Source organism: Andrena cerasifolii, chromosome 11 (genome assembly GCF_050908995.1).
Source record: "Andrena cerasifolii isolate SP2316 chromosome 11, iyAndCera1_principal, whole genome shotgun sequence".
Lineage (NCBI taxonomy): Eukaryota > Metazoa > Arthropoda > Insecta > Hymenoptera > Andrenidae > Andrena > Andrena cerasifolii.
Window position 1 is genome coordinate 1,445,664 of NC_135128.1, and position 19,421 is coordinate 1,465,084.

The 19,421-nt window shown below is 35.4% G+C and overlaps 1 protein-coding gene across 8 annotated transcripts in view; it reads right to left on the reverse strand.

The window, feature by feature from the left end:
• Window positions 1-782: 782 nt before the first annotated feature.
• The window catches only part of LOC143374540 (uncharacterized), a 179,134-nt gene continuing 160,495 nt past the window's right edge, over window positions 783-19,421 (reverse strand). For 6 of the 8 annotated variants that reach the window (XM_076822723.1, XM_076822726.1, XM_076822722.1 and 3 more), the window contains 4 exons: window positions 14,938-15,180; window positions 6,315-6,581; window positions 5,310-5,624; window positions 783-1,507 (listed from right to left, as the gene is read on the reverse strand). In XM_076822723.1, coding sequence (XP_076678838.1) covers window positions 1,454-1,507; window positions 5,310-5,624; window positions 6,315-6,581; window positions 14,938-15,180 — 879 coding nt within the window. In that variant the 3' untranslated portion in view covers window positions 783-1,453. Of the gene's footprint in view, window positions 1,508-5,309; window positions 5,625-6,314; window positions 6,582-14,937; window positions 15,181-17,567; window positions 17,870-19,421 lie in introns of those variants that run through there. The other 2 variants (XM_076822728.1, XM_076822730.1) reach the window with 2 other exon arrangements.

Below are 19,421 nucleotides of genomic sequence, written 5' to 3' on the forward strand. Positions count from 1 at the left end.
AATCTAACGATATACAATTAATCATCGTATCTCTGGCTTCATTTCTATGTACAATTATAGAGAGCAACGTGCTACGAATCGAAATATCTGTACATATTATAACAATAACAATAACAATAACAACAATAATAGGGTAATACCTAAGACGCTTCGAAAGAAAGGAAAAGAAGAAGGAATCGATTTTTCAATCTCTCTGGGCTTTCACGAATTCCAATGACTCTTAAACAACTGTAATATAGAAAAGTAATTAGCGTACACTTAATTTTTTTACACCTTTAAACAATATGAATATATATGTATCTAACGTTCCCGAAGAAAGTTACAGGGGGTTGGGGGCATTTTGTATTCTTCGAGTATTTCATTTGGTCGTGCAATGCTCTGTCACGCGAAGTTGTAAAAAAGAAATCGTTCGATAGAACAGCCTTGTCGAAATAACGCTACCGACTACGAACGCATCATATCATATTATCAATATTAAATATTTACCTACACTAAATTACGTTTATTTATAAATATGTGTATGTATACTTATAGTAAGGAATTGACAGAGGAGACGAAATCTACAGTAAGAACAGCTTTACGAAATTGAATAGGCCTAAGAATTACGAAGTTGAATATCGTCGACAGATGGTTCGTTCGGTTATCACAAATTCATCTCTGCCTTTCAGTTCTTTGTTTTCATTTTGGCTCGCATAACGTACTCCCCCGACTTGTCTTTCCTTTTTGGTCGTAATATTCTTTGAAAAAATAGACATCAGTTCCAAATTGGTCTGGGTTAGGTCTGGTATAATTTTCTATACCTACAAAAACGTTCATTTCTAAATTGAAGGATTATTTTTTCGAAGTTCAATACTTGCTTTAGATTTAAAGAAAGCCATTAAAATTGTTATACAACTTTAAGTGTAGAGAATTTGGAACTTACTATACCTATCTCATAAGTGTTAAGTATCTTCCAAAGTTTATATGTTATATAACTTTTAAATATCACATCATTGGGATCGATGTATTGGTAATGATTAATAAATCAAACAGCGATCAATAAATCAGCCTTCAGTATTCATTCGAAATATATGGACGGCTATATTCTTGTACACCAATATTATAAAAAATATTCAAATATCGACCCAAGGACACAGACAAGCAAAGAAAACTAGGCGTTTCTTTATTTTCTTTCTGGGTTCGTCAAGCTCGAGGGGGTCAAGCAAAGTTCTATAGCGGAATACTATCATTGAAATGGTCCACGTATTACAAGTCATCTTCTTTCGGTGAGAAATTAATATAATGTACGTATGTATTTCTTTTCTGATGATGCTGCAATCTCGAATGTTATACAATCTTGCGATCCCTGTCGTCTTCAGTGATGTTTCGTTATCGTTTATTGATACAGCAGCCTTCTGCTGTGACTTAGATTTTCTTCAAGGCAGAAAACACCTTCGAAATTATCTGGTGCGATTCACGTTGAGTCCAACACACCGCCAGCAAGTTTGGTCGCGTACAAGTTCAACGCCTAAAACATGGAACAGGTGTCAGCCACTTTGAGTACCACTTTTTTACTGCGCTACAGATTTTCCGTTAACCCCTCAACGACCACCTCAGAATCTCGTACGGATCCTACGTTTTCCACAGGTCGCCCGCCTCCGTATCTCGTACGGACCTTAAAGCCGTGTTTCCTATACCACCCAGGAAAACAGTGGAGGTTTTCGTTCCGAGGGCCCGGGCCTTATGGTCAGTTTTTTGTTTCAGGGGTTGGTCGTTGAGGTTAATGGTGTATGATGTAATTTCTATGGAAACAACAATATCTGAACTATCCGCATTAACAGACAGACATAAGTTATGTCACATAACTATTTGACTGAGAACATTTTTGAAGAATAGAACGTTTACTTTTTTACTTTCATGATGTTATTTTTTTTTTTTTTAGTAGTAGGGTGAGTTACAATCTGTTGTTGTACGTTTTAAACAACGTATTACCTGTATTGCTGAGGAATAGTTTTTCAGTAATGTGAATTCACAATTCTTACTTTCTAATTTTAAATTACGAAATTCAAACTCATTTCACAAGGGACTAGAGTTCGTTGGGCTACATAAGAAGTTTTCTTGAAATGCCGCTTTGGTATGGAGAGTATAATTTTTTTGTAGCAGTACCAAAGGAAAAATAAACCTAACCTAACCTAAACTCATTTCACATTTAGATTGTAATCATACTTCTGAATGTTTCAACATTAGTTACAGTATATACGAGACAAAAGTATAGTACTATTATATAACGAAATCAAAATTCTATATTTCTTAAAAAACCGGCTTAAAGGAAAAAATTACATTCATGGCATTCGTTTTGGGGGATCAGCATAATCATGTTCTACCATTCAATTTCTAATAATCCATTTTGCACACAGTACAGGGTCAGCGTTTTATCCTGCAACCCGCGCTCGCGTGAACTTGTAAAATGGCAACAGCGCCTCATGGACGCATTGCACTGCAACCATGCACCGGCCCAGCGGAGAGCTGCCAGCGACCGCTGGACAGCAGTGATGCCCGAGCTTTTCAAATTAACGTCGCAAAGAGCTATTGGGAATTTCCCGGCCCAGGTAATCGAGCCGCGCGCTCCGCTTTTATGATCGGTTTACCACTCGCACTCCAGATTACTGTAATGAGGTTTGAAAATAATGTCGACTGATCTCGTACCCGTCTCAATTTAATTTTTTTTAGCTACGACAGGGTTGACCGCGGCGCTATACCCTTGTACGGAGAGATTTTTCGCCACCTGCGTGTAAAAGCCACAATAATGGCGCATCGTTCCAAAAACTGACATTAACTGAAGCCGGTATAGGCGTGGCGTTGAGTAGCTAAAACATTCAGACACGAAAATTCTAGAAACAAAATTAAAACACCACTACAATCAAAGACACGTCCCATTAGCTACCCCTTAAGTCTGATCTAGGTATACACCGCATTAAGGATAAAATCATAAAAAAGAAATCCAGCACAATAGATTCTGAGGTCTGCAGAACTAACACATAATTGAATGAAAATTTAATTTCTCAATTTCTGAAAGTAATGATACAGAAACAACTAGCCTATCGTTTATCATCATCACGATTTTTAAAAACGACATTAAATACAGTATCAAATAAACAGTTTGCAAAAGCTTTTTACAACAATTATTGTTACAAAATTGATAGAAAAAAAAATTAAGTAAATGTAAAATATGTTAAATTATCCATCATTAAGAGGAAATAATTGTTTCTCATTTTTCGGCGCAAATTGCATTCCAATATCTTTTATAGTTCAAAAGTAATACGAAAAAGGCCCCAAAATTGTCTACCCGGCCCGGAAATTCTGAATAGCTCTTTGCGACATTAATTCGTGAGGCGCTGTTGCCAGTTTACAAGTTCACGCGAGCGCGGGTTGCAGGATATAACGCTGACCCTGTATAAGAATTTTATGAATTGTTGAAAATTTGATTATTATGATATTGTTGTTTCCATTATTCAATGTTTCCCAGAAAATTTTGCCATGAAAATATGTTTTATTGTAGGTATTATGAAATTTCGACTCAGTTTCTTTTTTTAACAAGGTGCACAACAGTAATTCAATTATCTATTTCTGAAGAAACCCTCTTTTTTAATTAAATAAAAAGTTACTGCTTCCACGAGATAAGTTAATGAAGAAGTGAATGCATGATTTAGTAGAATGAAAAAAGTTGTTTCACGAATTTTCTGGACCAGCTGCAAGTTTAATAGTACCTACATAATTTAGTTATTAGAACAATGAGCTGCAATCAAACTGTTTTAGTGGCGTGTAAGATTGCAGTTTTTAAGTAAATTAAAGGAAATAAGGTATAATTAATATTGTTTCATATACCTTACGTAGAATTGCTTTAATTTGATACCGTTTTTTCGAGTCTTATTATTACCTACTGTTATATCAAATGGGACAGTATAACACATTATTTGTGTTAAGTTAATTCAAAATAGGAAATCAACATAATAATTTTTCAATGGCTAATAGACAAAATTATGAAACAGGGATAAAAATAAATGTTACTTATTGTTAGTTTAGAAGTGAAAAGTATATATGGAACCATCTTTCTTTCCCGAGCTCCTCTTTTCAGAGTTTTTGAAATTATTATTGTTTTTTAAGGAACCATATGTTCTTTTTGTGCCTAATTTTAAGTTTAAAGAAATTCAACAATGATTATTTATATGCATCATTTACACGTATACAGAGATATATGATATGAAATAGAGAAAAATGGATATTTGGAGGGCAGTTATCTGTACAGAGAGTACTTTTAATGTTCAATCTAATTTTGCCAATGTATTATACCAATCATATGGATAAGAAAAAAGCTTATACAAACATAGGTTTGGTAAATACTTCTTTTCCTAATTGTAGCTTTTTCATATTCCACCTCACAGAACAGAATCCAACATTCGGATGTACTGTACAGCATGTACACACACCTTCGATAAACCAAATTTCGCTAACACTCGGTATACTTGGTATATTTCTTGGTACATTTCTCGGTACATATTTAGAAAAAGTCAGTGATTTCTTCGTTTTTTCATATATAGGTTTTTACATAAGTAGGGGAGACCGGGGCTAGTTGATACAGGGGGCAAGTTGATACAGACGAATTATCTCGACACCGTATATAAGTAGCTCCATTTCAGCGAGATATGTGAAGATTGTTGTCCAATTATTTCATATGATCCAGCGTACGTGTGGGTACATTGACGATGACAATCGTTTTTTTTTAACTGTTTTCGTTTATATAGAGAAAAAGTAAATAGTTTTGATACATCCAAATTGATCGTCAAAATAACATTTTTTCATTCATTTTGTATGTATTTTCTCAAGTTTCCGTTTACTATACATTAAAGAGGAAGGACCAAAGTATATTTTGGCATATTTGTTATCAAGTAATTAATTCAAACAAAAATAAAAAACATTGAAAACTGAAAAACGTATCAACTAAACCCGGTTTCCCCTAATATTAAAGTTATTACATATATTAGGCTTAGGGAGGGACATTTTAACTCACTAAATTATCTTTAATTTCTCTCCAATGATAACATTAAAAATACACATTGTTCCATATAAAAAGATACCACCTACTCCAAAAACTAGGAAAGGATTATCCTACAAAAACTGACTTTTCTATTCTCACATCTCCCCCTGTAAAAGTAACCTTTCTTTATAGCCCTGCATCTAACTCCTCCTCCTGTATAAGTATACATTATCTCATTTAAAGGTAGAAGAAAAGAAGCATAGCCACGAGGCAGAAAATTTAAGAAACTAGTCACCTTGTAAATGAAAGCATATTGTTCTTTCGTCTGGACAGCCCCAGCACGGTCTCGTCTGATAGTGTAAACGACCCTTGGCACGTCCACAGTCCTTGTAATCTCGTATTGTCTAATTCCTAGGTCAAGAGCTATTAACGTTCCTGTGCGTCCAGTGCCGGGACTACAGTGAACCACAATGGGTCCTGGGCCACCCCTCTGGAGTGCCCTCGCCTCAAGGAGCACGGCTATTAATCCCGCCCCGTCCGATTGTGCGCCGTTGACAGGCCACAAATACCAAATATGGTACACTTCTCGGAACGTATTGTTCTCCAAATTCTGAAAAGAAAAATAATTCACCCGTCAGTCATTTGCTCCAAGCTGGGCCTGAGCTATTTGAACAATTTAACACTTTGGGTTTGGGAAAATACTATTCAAAATCGGCCAGGCATTTTCAAACGACCCCCTTTACACTAATAACACGCTAATGAAAATTAACATTTTTACAGTTTCTATTAGATCCTTATGAGAATATTACTTATAGACTGAATGTTAGCGATCAGGTGTTTTGAAAACGTCTTGACGGCAGATAGCCAGGCGCTTTTTCGCTTTTGGAGGGTTTATGGTTACATCAGGACTATGATGAGGCTGAAAATAAGCGTTATAAGCCATGCAGTGCCGGTTTTAGGGGAGCCGCTACCTAAGTAGTGCTCCCCTACCGTTCATTTATTTATATTTATATATTATAAATTCGTTAAGCAGAAAGCTAATTGATTTTCGTGCCCTTGGATGGGCGTTACGATAATCTTGCCCGGGATGCCAGTGTAGCAAAACCGGCACTGAAGCCATGCACTCTCGTGAGTGGGCTCTAGATGGTAGTTATATGTATAACACAATGTTGTATACGTATATGTTATGTATACATATGCATATGTAGTGACTTTGAGCCAAATCTGATTGCTGTATACAATCGGGAACTATTACTACTTAACGTGTCCAAAGACAGCCTACCATATGTTTACTCCTTACTTTTAAATGAAGGGTAGAAATGGCATATTTCTCTTTGGTTTCTCGCTTCTTCAGGGTAACTTGGAAATCACCGTACAGCCGGTGGCAATCAGTTATCTCCGAGGGTGGAATGTACTCGATGCACTTTTCCACTCCATTCTCAACGAGATCAGTCAACATAATGATCACTTTGCACTGCTGCTCCCAGATCATCCTCCAAAAGTCGGTGACAGTCGCCTCCATTGGTGCCTGGCAAGCGATGTAGTATCTCATTGCGTTCTTTGGTCCCTGGAAGAGATCGTGACAGTTAAATTAAAAGAAAAAAGTGAGTATTAACAATAATGTCCACGAATCCAAATGTATCTAATAAGAGGGATTATCAGCTTATTATACATATTGTTTAGAACTAGGTACAGAATCACTGTCCACGACGAGACCGTATACATCTGAGATGTTTAAGTTGCAGAAAATAACTTCTGTCGAAATTTTAAACGCGATTTTCTCGAAACGGCATTTTTCAAACTGGGCGGATTAAGAACTCAGTAAATTTTTGTCGGTTTCACTTGAAATTTTCAGGGAATATTCGTAATAAAATTATCTTCAGTTAAGCGTAGAAATGTTTTGATCGGATAACTCATCTAATCGTAACATTGAAAAAACATGTTGATTTTTAATACCTTTTCTTCCAAAGTTTGCCATCTCTTCAGAAGTTAGTATTTTTTATAAGTCTATACGCTTAACGGAAGCTATTGTAATATAGTTTAAGCAAACGTTCGAATTTTTCAATTCATAACAAACGTTGGGAAGTTACACGACCGTCCGTTTTGTAATTTTTTTTTGCAGAGCCTAAATACGTTAACGCATGCTGTGGCCATTCTACTAAAAAATTTGTCAATCTAGGAGCATACAATTTTAGTTAAATATATGTACTTTCAGTTGGTAATGAAGATTTTTCGTAGAGTTACATTTTATTACGTTTGTTTGTTTTTATTGTTTTCCTGTGTTCTAAGCAGGATGGCGTTTCAAGTTTATTTTTGCTTATATTTCCCAACGAACTATAGTCCCATTTTTTTGTTCCCTCTTCTCCCCTTCGGGTCCCAGCAGCAGCAACGCACCGGGTTAAAGGTGGTCTCCCATCGTTCCCCAGTACACCGCCCCGTGATGCTTAACTTCGGTGATCTAAGGATAACCGGTGTTTTCCATCACGGCTACGGCCGCTGGTACATTTTATTAGAAAAGAATGGATTGACAATAGCCTTTATTTTCGACAGACGTCTTAAAAACGTCTGTCTTTTAAGACGACCTGATAAGATTAGTTCCTGGTAAGACGTTCAGACCAAAAACAGACGGGAAATGGACATCTTAAAGATGTCGTGTGCTGTCTGGGAATCGTCATGGAAACTTAGTGTTCATCTGGATGTATATAATTGCTCGTCCTATTTTTTTAAAAATTTAATTCGATTTAACATTAATATAAATATTTTTTTAACAAAAATTATATTTTTTCACCGCAAAAAAATTAATTTAGTTATGAAAACATTAAAGAAATTTATCCCTAACTTGCACAAGTCGAGTTCAAACCGCAAAACCATTTATATATCAGATCGTAAGTTGGGATTAAGTAACTAAACACGGTAATCGGCAATTTGAAATCAGTGGACGAACAGAAATGGCATATTTCGAAGAGGAAGCGATTCAAGTCTGATTCAATTAATACGCGTATTAATTTCGTTACGTCCGAGTGCACGATATCAGCCGATACTATCGATCAGCAAGAAGCTGTACGTGTTAATTGCAAGTCGGAACGCGTTCCACTCTTAGGTGCATTAAATGCCTGCGCGCTGACTAATTGCAACACGCATACAGAGGAAACCTTGGCAATACCAATTCCATCACGTCCAAAGTAATTCTAATGAGCGGCTTGTTATTCCTCGAATATCAGCACACATTCTTTAAATGACTAGCAAAACATGAATATCGGTTACTTTAATCGTTTTAGCCTGTAATGAAAAGCATATGGTTATAAAGCGTGCTGCACAAATATACCAATCCCATTCAAATTGAAGGATATAAATTTCCAATGTAAGATCTTAGTGTAATTTTATTTTGTAGGAGAACTTAATGCTAAAATACTAAATTTGCTAAAATAATAAAATATAATCTAATGTGCACAATAAATTTTACTGTAGAGATACCGTTTCAATAGTGTCTCATAAATAGGGTAAGTTCGGTGTAGTTCGACCACCAGGAGAGTCCGGCCAGTGTTGATATTTTAAAACTGTCGCAAGAGAGGGCACTGTGTGTCATTGACACAAAAGAAATGGATGCGCTTGTTGTTGATCTGGCATTGACCATTGTAACAAATCCATATTTAAATTATAAGAAGCAGTTAAGACTTTATGCGAGTCTGAAAGTTTTTAGACCAAATTACAGTGCTGATGATATTTGAAAGACATGTAAGTTTATTTACACTATTCCGATATAGGGGGATATAATATGCATAAAACTACACCGACTTGGTGCCACCCCAACAATATGTATGTATTCGTTTTTAATTTATTTTGACAAGGTGGTCGATTACTCCCTTGATTACACAGTTCGACAAAATTTGACTTTTTTCGGACTTGTAACATTCAGTAGCTGTTTCTTGTAGGTTTTCGTGCCCTGAAAACGAATCCGCAAACTGTTTGTAGCTATCACCCTCAGTTTTTGAGGAATTCGATTTTGAAGAAAAACTGCAAATTTTCAACTTTGAACATCTTTTGTGTCGAAACGGTAATACTTATTCGGTTGCTCGTTGCGTCAAATTATTCTACGAACCCTCCCAAATACAACGCTATAAGTTATTATTGGATTATGAACATTTAAATATGTTTAAACTTCGATCAAAGGGAAAAAGACACCCAAAATGCACCCATTTTTGAAGATATCTTTCAATTTATTTCCAAAACTAAGGGTCTAGGAGGAAATCTGACTATTCGACGAGATGCAGCAGATATTTTTCCATAGGAAAGCATCAACAGAAGTGGTAAGTCACGCTTCATTTTCAATACAGAAGCGAAATAGTTTGGCAAAACGTGCGGCGTCGACAGTGGTAGTCAACGGCGGCGCGCGAGCCACTGCCGCTCAGCGTTACAGAATCGCGTAACGCGTGTGACTACCACTGTCCGCGCCGCACGTTTTGCCAAACTCTTTCGTTTCTGTAGTGAAAACAAAGGGTGTTTTACCACTGCTGTTGATGCTTTCCAAAGGAAAAATGTCTGCCGCATCGCGTGGAGTAGTTAGATTTTCTCTTAGACCCTTAGTTTTGGAAATAAATTGAAAGATATCTTCAAAAGTGGGTGTATTTCGGGTGTCATTTTCCCTTTGGTCGATGTTTAAACATATTTATATGTTCATAATGTAATAATAACTTATATCGTTGTATTCGGGAGGAATCATTGAATAATTTGACGCAACGAGTAACCGAGAAGTATTAGCGCTTCAACACAAAAGATGTTCAAAGTTGAAAATTTGCAGTTTTTTTTTCCAAATCGAATTTCTCAAAAACTGAGGGTGATGGCGACAAACGGTTTGCGGATTCGTTTTCAGGGCACGAAAACCTATATGAAACGGCTATTGCATGTTACAAGTCCAGATGGCTGTCGAACTGTGTTATGGGATAGTCCGACCACATTAATGCAGGACAGTCCGACCACATTAGTTAAATATACAGTGTGTCCGAAAAAGTCAAAGGGGACATAGCATGCTCGTATTTTTTATTTCTCATTCTTATAACTGGCATTGAAATGTTTTCTAAACGCTACCTACATGTGTCCATTTTACTGTAAACCCATCTTCAGATTCAGGGAGCGAAAATTCCATTCTTCAAGCTAGTGATATGTCGTTAAAAGACTGGGACGAAAACGAATGCGTGGGATGCGGAGAAAATTATTTCGAAATCTCGAAAAGCGACGATTGGATTAAATGTGTACGCTGCAGCCGTTGGTTTCATGATACTAGATGCTTCAAGTACAAGAATGTTTGCGATTTACGTGGAAAACTGAAGAAGAAATAACAATCAATCAATTTCTTCGTGTATTATACTTTTCATAAGCTACACTTTTTGTTATTTTTCAAGGTCGGTCTCACCCGTAGCGGGTGGACGCTCTAACCCCGACATGCGAGTGAGACCGATCAGTTGCAGTGCCAATGTGTTTGGTTGAAAATGAAAATAAATATTTGATTTTATCCCACACTATAATTTATGTATACTCAAAATTGCTTGGGCTTTGCTTTAATTTCTACAAAACGCCAAAAATGTGAAAAACAACAATGCTATAATTTCTTTTCCAAAAAGTGGTCGAACTATCCCGGACTTACAATATATTAACACCAAATAGAACTTACTTTATTTCAAGTATTACCTACAATTATTAATTCGCATTTAGTACTCTACAAGATTTTCAATATTTTGTATCGCCTGAAAAAATGTGTCTGAAGAATTAATGGTAAATGTTGATATACTCCTGAAATAATAGAATAGGAAATAAGTCCCATACACATAATGTGTAGGGATTTATTATCATTCTTTTCTAGTTTACTTCGTTGGCTTTATACATATGTTAAGACAAAATGAAATTTTACTAAAATCATTTAGCTCGTCAAGCTCGGAGTGCAATTCCACTTAGCTGGGGTGCGTGTATTCATAAAACACACTGTACTATGTAATTATGTTTGTATGTAGTCGCGCTGCAAGCCACGGTTTAAAAGCCATAGTAGCATTTAGTAAATGTATAAAAATTAAATTACGGAACACGTAGAAAACTGTAAGCATGTGCATTAAAATTGTTCACATATGAAGTTATATGAAAATTATTTATAATTCAGTAGTGTAGATTTGAAATATTACCAGATTTTAAGTTACTAATGGATTTGATAAAATAGAATTTATTGAATTTTATTCGACCTAGTAATTGATTCGCCCTTTTTATCCATCATGGTTCAAATACTCGTCATAGTTATGTACAAGTTCTTTATAAAATAAGCTTTAATCAAGTGTTCTGCTTTTACTGCACTGTTCTGTATGAAAAATATTCGGTTCTGGGTTATAACATCTCAAATGCTGATTTTGTAGTTCCTCACAATCAAAGCATACAAAGAATTCCTTACATGAAAACGAAATTTACAGACAATCTTTAAGTTAAAGCTCTATGACTTGTTGCATTTATTAAAATCAACCCAATAAAAACGTTCGCACAATCTTCACAGTTTAAACCGCTAATTGTAAGAAAAATACATTTTCCGTGTTCCTCTAAATTTGACAGAATTAAGTCTTAATGTTAAAATAATTATTCACTGTCTCCACATTTTTACTCAAATACCTTTTTATCGGTTTAATCATGTTCCAATGCGGCTTGGAGTATGGACTGTTGATAATAATTAATCGTTTAAAGGACGATCAATCTTCGTAGCTGTTACTACTACGCGTTGTTTAAATTTTCTAATCATTCCGTGGAAACAGGTGTTAACGGACGTTCCCCGCTTCCGCATACATATTGCTGCGCTTGAAGCTTATGCAATAGGCATTCGTATTCTTCGTAATGCATTATGCAACATCCTTTTCTCACGCAGACAAAACGCTGTGTGAACCTTCATTCATGTGTTCTTCGATCACTCGTAACACATTGTGGAGCGCTTATTCAACGACACTCGTGAAAGTATGAAAAAAAATTGTTTACATTCGTTTCCAAGATAAAGAAACAAGCACCTTAGAAACGAGTACATACAGCGTGCTTGCTCCATTTGAATACAAGAAAATCCTATCGGCATTTGTTTACACGTTTCCAGATGGAACAATGTTATAGGAAGTATATAACATATATAATACTTTTTGTCATTCGAATATGTAGATATTAATTACTGACAGATTTAATAACAGATTTTCAAATCGTTGGATTGGACGTGAATCCAAAGTAGGACGTATTACTACAGGATGTTCTAGAAATCGATGAAAATTTTGGAAAATATTCCACTTGCTTTAAGGGGTTATACCTAGTCAGGCGGCCGAAAAGAGGCGAATATTTGTGATTTTTTTTGAAGAAGCGGAAGCATATATTTTTACAAAAGTTTTTGCGCTTAAAAGAGCAACATTTAAAGAACATTTGGTGATTTTTTCGATAAAAATGCTTGGATGTCAGTTGCTACTTTATTATAAACGTAAATATTTTTCTACGAAAAAATTACCAAATGTTTTTTAAATGTTGCTTTTTTAAACGTAGAAAGTTTTGTAAAAATATACACTTCCGCTTCTTCAAAAAAAATTTACAAATATTCGCCTTCTTTCGGCCTCCTGACTACGTATAACCCACCCCTTAAAGGGACAAATTACTGTAAAAAATCGGAAAAATCGATTATTTTATTTTTCACATTTTCTGGAAGACATACGCATCAAGAATGTTCTCTTCAAATTTTATGAAGAAATTCGCAAAATTGACGGAAATATAGTATTTTCCGTGAAGCGGTGTCAAGCGCGCGACTGAAAAGGGAAGATCTCGAACCCAAAAATTAAAAAAATTGTGCAACTTTGTGAATATGTAGGGGATTTCCTCCTGGTTACAACACAATTTTTTTTGCTGCCCAAATTCACTCGAAGGGGGTGAAATTAGCCCCTGAAAATTCGGCTATTTTCCGATTTTGTGTTATAACTCGGGAAGTGTAAAATACAGAAAAAAAGTTTCAAGGCAAAAATTACTTCTTTTAATTAGATCTATCATTCGGTAAAAAAATTATTTTACAGTTCACGAGTTAGGTATAACACAAAATCCGAAAACAACCGGATTTTCAGGGGTCAATTACACCCCCTTAGAGTGAATTTGGGCAGCAAACAAAAATTCCGTTGTAATCAGGAGGAAATTCCCTACATACTCACAAAGTTTCAGAATTTTTTGAATTTTCGGGTTCGGGATGTTCCGTTGTGAGCCGAGGGAAACTATAAACAGTTTGAACGCGTTTTTCTTAGAATTACATTATTCAACCGCGTTGACAGTATACAGAGAAAACTATACAACCAATTGACATGAGTATGGGCATTTATTGCACAAAAAAACCCATTTCTATTACGTGACGATGAGTCTTTTTTACTACTTTTTTTCTCAACATTTTTACCCCAAAAAATATTTTTTTTTCAGCGGTCCACCATTTTGTTATATTTTGTGGTATTGACTTTTTTTATCGTCACGTAATAGACGTAGGCTTCTAGTTTCCAAAAATTTTTGTCTTTTTGAATTTAGATTAACTATATGGCTAAGGCACTGTCAACGCCACAGGCACGATTTTGCAGCAGCACACATTTTGACGAAGAGTATACCGGAAACGGATTTTGAATGTGATTTAAAATTTTATATATATATGTATATAAAAATAAATTTTACCCTTCAATATAAGTGTCTCCTGAAATAATTTTACAAATTAGAATAGTTAAAAAAATTTCAACTACAATTTTTTAACTATTCTAATATATATATATATATATATATATATATATATATATATATAATTGTAGTTGAAATTTTTTTTAACTATTCTAAATTGTAAAATTATTTTAAGAGACACTTATTCAAATATAAAATACAATAGAAATCATTTGATTATAATTATGTATCAAATAACGAAATAATTCAGAAGATCATTTGCTTGTTTAAATAAACCAACTCATGAGTATTTAAAAAGAACTTTTAGCCAAATAAAATAACATCTTATTTGAATAATCATTTATAAAATATCTTTTTCAAGTAATACCTACGTCTGCAACGGTTTCCTTTCGAGATATAAATATGCTTTGTTGACAACGGAGATTCTTAAATAATAACGATTATAAGTAGACTGGGCAATATAGGGAGGTCTCCAGGCCGCATGGCTAAAGGGAAGATGCAGAAGTGGCTGGAGCCGTTGACACCCTCCATTTCAGAGCGCGAATTATAATACTTCGATTTCCTACTGATCAAATATGTACTCCGAAACTGTATTGTTGATTCGTGTAACAAAATTCTAAATACTCTAGGAAGCAGTGAGCATCTACAACGATGCCCGAGACGTCGCCGATGCGATGAATCACTGGCAGCGAAAGGAGATCTCATTTTCAGCCATTTATTTAATGAACTATTTTATCTTATGTTTTATTGTTTTCCTGTGTTTTAAGCAGGATGGCGTTTCAAGCTTATTTTTGCTTATATTGCCCAATGAACACTATAGTCCCATTTTTCCCCCCTCCTCTCTCCTTCGGATCCCAACAGCAGCAGCGCCCCGGGAGAAAGGTGGGCGGCTCCCATCTTTCCCCAGTACACCGCCCCGTGATGCTTAACTCCGGTGATCTAACGAGAACCGGTGTTTTCCATCACGGCTACGGCCGCGGGTATGAACTATTTTATAATACTCTATTGTAAACAAGTATTTTATATAATGGAAAGGAAGCATTTCTTTTAATATTTTCCTATTTTTAAGGCGAGTACAATACGCCCCTTGTAGTCTCCCATTTCTCAAGCATCCTATGTTACATCCTATATGCCTCCAATTTAATACCAGCTTCTTCAATTTCACATTAGAATAAGAAATTTCGAAATACTTAAAAACAGTATACTGTAAAATTCGTAATGTCGTTACTTACCCTGACGTAACTGGCGTTGATATACTCCGAGAGGGGGTCGTTGTTTATTTTTTGGAGGGGGACCCTCGTCTCTGGCAGTGGTATCACATTGGCGTATCTATTCTTCAATTCCGCTCCGGTCGGCAGCTCGTCTATTTTCGCCGAAACTTGCGGAATACCGGAGAACTCCTCGTTGATTGCATTAACGTCGTTACAGAAAGATGAAAGCCCGGCAAAATTCAGTGGATGGGACGGTATAGCGGTCTGCAACGAGGACACGCCTTTCGTAGAAACATGCTTTTCGAAGCTTTTATCATGACGTTAATAGAGTTACAGGGAGTTCCGCTGGGCGTCTGACTGTCATTCATTTATGGACACGATATTCATGGACGGTTTCGAAGTTGTTAGGTTACTTTACATGTATAATGCTAATGGAAGTGGCGCGGTGCAATTTAAAACCAATGGTTCTTAATTTTTTACCATAAAGTCAAGGTAATTTAACAATAAATTACTTTTTTTGTTCGGTGCGAAAAGAAGTTTTATAATAATAATTGACTGTACGATTCTTTTGTAAACGGTGTGGTACAATTTTGAACGATTTTTTAACGATTTAGGGCGAATTCCACTTACGCCCAAATCGCTCGTGATTTTCATTAAGTTTTCCTGTACGCAACTAGACGCAAGGTCAAGAATTTCAAAGTCGATTTTCTCGAAAATGAAACGCGATATGAAAAAAAGTTGCTTTTGCTTTTCGACTTATAACAAGTAAATAAGTCGATAAGAAGGAATAACATTTTTTGATATTGTGCTTCATTTTTGAGAAAATTGACTTTGAATTCTTGACGATGCGTCCAGTCGCGTATAAGGAAACCCGCCCTAATGAAACGCACGGGCGATTTGGGCGTAAGTGGAATTCGCCCTTTATCCAGCTTCGATCCTCTGTTTGTGTGTTTGTATGTTTGTTTGTATGTATGGTTCAAATCTGGCAACTCAAATTTAACCCACTTCCAACTATCAAACTGTCTTGAAACTTTGCAGGCGTGTGTAGTTTGGCTGACAATACAATATTTAAAAAAAAATTAACCCGACAAATCCAAACGACTTGAAATGAGTCACTCGCGTTCTTTGCGAAAACGACAAAAAGCCGCTGCGGTCGGGACGCTAGTCGCATCGCGACTACCGAAAAACACTATTTATCGCGAAATGGTCCGGCACGTATGTACGAATAGTAATACTAAAACTTTGCAGACGTTCGTAATATATCACCATCGAAATTGTAGTACAAGAAAAGAATTATTTTTTATTGATTGTAGCACTATAGCGTTTAAGCAAACTGTTAAACTGTATGCAGCAATAAAAGATACTTGTAAAAAAGTCTGAGTTGTGAAATGTGAATCCACAAACACCAAAAACTAGGAAATAAAAAATATATAAAAAAATTGTATGTTAAACGATTTTATAAAAAATTCACTAATAACTAAAAAATAATTATTTTTTTTGTACTACAATTTTGATGGTGTTAATATCACTTTAAATAAAATCGTGGGGCGATATTTCATAACAGGATATGAATCACTTTAATACTTCAACTTCTGGTTGCACATGGTGCTCCTCGATTTTATTTAAAGTGATATTAACACCATCAAAAATGTAGTACAAGAAAATAATTATTTTTTAATTTTTAGTGCATTTTTAATAAAATCGTTTAACATAAAAATGTATTTTTATATGTTTTTTTAATTAAATCTTGATATTAAGTTATAATTAAATTTTGGTGTTAGAAGATATTACTTTGTTTTGCCAGAGTGTTAAAAATGAAGAAACTGATAGTTATATAAATGTATGTACCGAATAAGAATGAGGATTGTAGGAGGAATTAAGAGAAGGGAGTGGGGAACGATGCAGTCTCTGAGAGGTTTTTGATTTTGTTAGCTAGCTAATTTCAATGCCTCGATACTAAATCGCCTGCCAAACCTGTAATCTGTCACTACCCACTCAACTGTCATGTTACTTCTTGATTTTTACTTTCAGGAATTAAAAATATAATATCTTTCAAAGGATAGGTACCTCACTTATTACATTCTAATGAGTTTCTAATTCGCGTGATATCATTGTATGAAATGGATAAATATAATGTTAAGAACCAATGATATAAGTGTCATTTAGAGCATTCAATTGGGCAATACTTAATAACGGAGATTCTATTCAACTTCCAAACCGTTTACTTTGAAACCTCTACAGACAAATTTTCTTATTTCGCAAAATGCGACTAAAAATTGTAGTTTGGTATTTTCAATCATTTTTTGGAGGGATTCAAAAGAGAAACCTTTGATATCATTGTATTACTTACGATCAAATAATAAAATATATATATTATACACGATGAGTCATTTAATTTAATAGATGACTTAAAGGTATATGTAAACTGATCGTTTTGTGAAAAATATGTTGAAAAAATATTGAATAATATTAAAGATGGCATTCATGGTAACTTAGTTTTTTCTATTTTTTATTATTTTTATTACTATTCGGAGGTCTGCTTTGACTTTCTTCTTTTAAATGGAACAATTATTTCTCTCCGGTTTTCGAAAGGTTATGCGCTGATTGAAAAAGGACAAAGATGTGATATCTAAAGTGAATAAATACTGGAATATTCGTCCATTATTTTATTTGAAATACAGTCAATAATTAATTTAAAACATATTTTTACAGAATGAACAACTTACGAGTACCACGCAGCCATTGAATTACGTGACCCAATTTATATAAATATGCAATAAATGTTACTTATTTTTAGCTGCGAAAGTGGAGTCTGTTTATGATAGTCCATAAAAAATGTTACGTTTCTACTATTACTATTACGCATTACTGCGGTACAAATATTACGAAAATACAATTTGTATCATTTACCTGGACGGTTAAGTTATATTTACAAGTACGTGTTATATGCATGCTATAAACAGAAAAGAACGTCTGCTAACTATAAACGTAAGGTTCAATTCAGAAGAAAAATATGTATTACTATTCACGAAAGTGTATTAGTAGAAATAAATCTACAGATGAAATAAACATGACATCATTTTCTAATGTACGTAGATTCCCAATCGAGAAAATTGCAATATTAATACATATTTATTTTTTTCATTTGTAATTTACTTTCTTCTGTTAAGCTTATTATTTTACAAGTAAATCCCAGAAATAGGACTTTATCTACATACATAACAAGAACGACAATCATGTGATTAAGTGACAAAACTGAACAATGTTCATTTATCACACTGAACACACTGAATAATTCGTGTTACATCGTGAACATGGCTTTATCTTTATTCTGACAGATTTGCCTGAAGGCGGAACCACACAATCGGTATTCGGTGAGCAATTACACACATGTGTGGATCTACTTGATGCAAACAAATGTTTGCTATTCGTCGATGATCAAATGTTTGCGCGCAATTCCCGATCACGAGTTGAAACGTTCATCATTTGCCAAATAAGCGCATAATTAGTGTGGAGGCATACGCGAATTCGTTGGCGAACAGTTTTTCGACTGTCGAATGCGTGCTTCCGCCTTAATAGACAGATGCAATACATGAAAACAAACCAGTTTGTTTTAAGCGCGTAATGCAAGGGGTAGAAATATTTCTTAACGACTTCCTTACCCCGGGTCCACACCGAGGCGAACAATGCTAACGAACATTTTACGCAAACATGTCAGCTTACGAAGTAACACCGTTAGCTAACACATGACCCTACTGTACGTATAATAGATGTGTAATCGTCTGGATAGTCACGGTAGACGTGGAGAGGGTAGGGTTTGCGAACAAAATGAGGAGATGCACTAACAAGGAGAGTATCCCAAGTGTCCGCCTCCGATTGCTTTGAATTTTGGATATGTTTTAGAGGACTAAAAAATAAGATATACATACGTGTCTCTTTCATTGAGCTATATGAATACCTGGAGAGAGAACAGCAGTGGGAAGAAGTAGAGGCGACAGCGGTCCGAGGGAAATTGAAGATCACGGGTGAACTTATCCTTCTTCTTCCTATTATACCTCTCACTCTGTACTATATGTGTTACGAATGTATTTTGTGTGCGCAGATAACTTCATTCACATGCACTATACATCCATAGCCTGCTGTAAGACAGAGATAGGGTCACCCGTTACTTCCCTCTTTCTCGGACCGGCCGCCATTGCTCTGCTCTCTTTCCAGGTATTCTTACAGCTTAATGATTTTTTTATAGCGTGAAACCACCCCTAAAAGTTATAAAATTTTCAGGCGTTCTTCTCCGATTGCTTTGGTTTTGGGATATGTTTTAAAAGACAGAAAAATAAGAAATAGGCTGCCTTTTATTTTGGCCTGTTTGCATGTTCAGGGGGTGAAACCACCCCTCAAATTTCATGAGAATAGGTGGTGCCATCCTCCGATTGCTTTGGTTTTTGGACAGCTGAAAATCTTGTAACTTTGAGGGGTGGTTTCACCTCCCGAACATGCAAACAGGC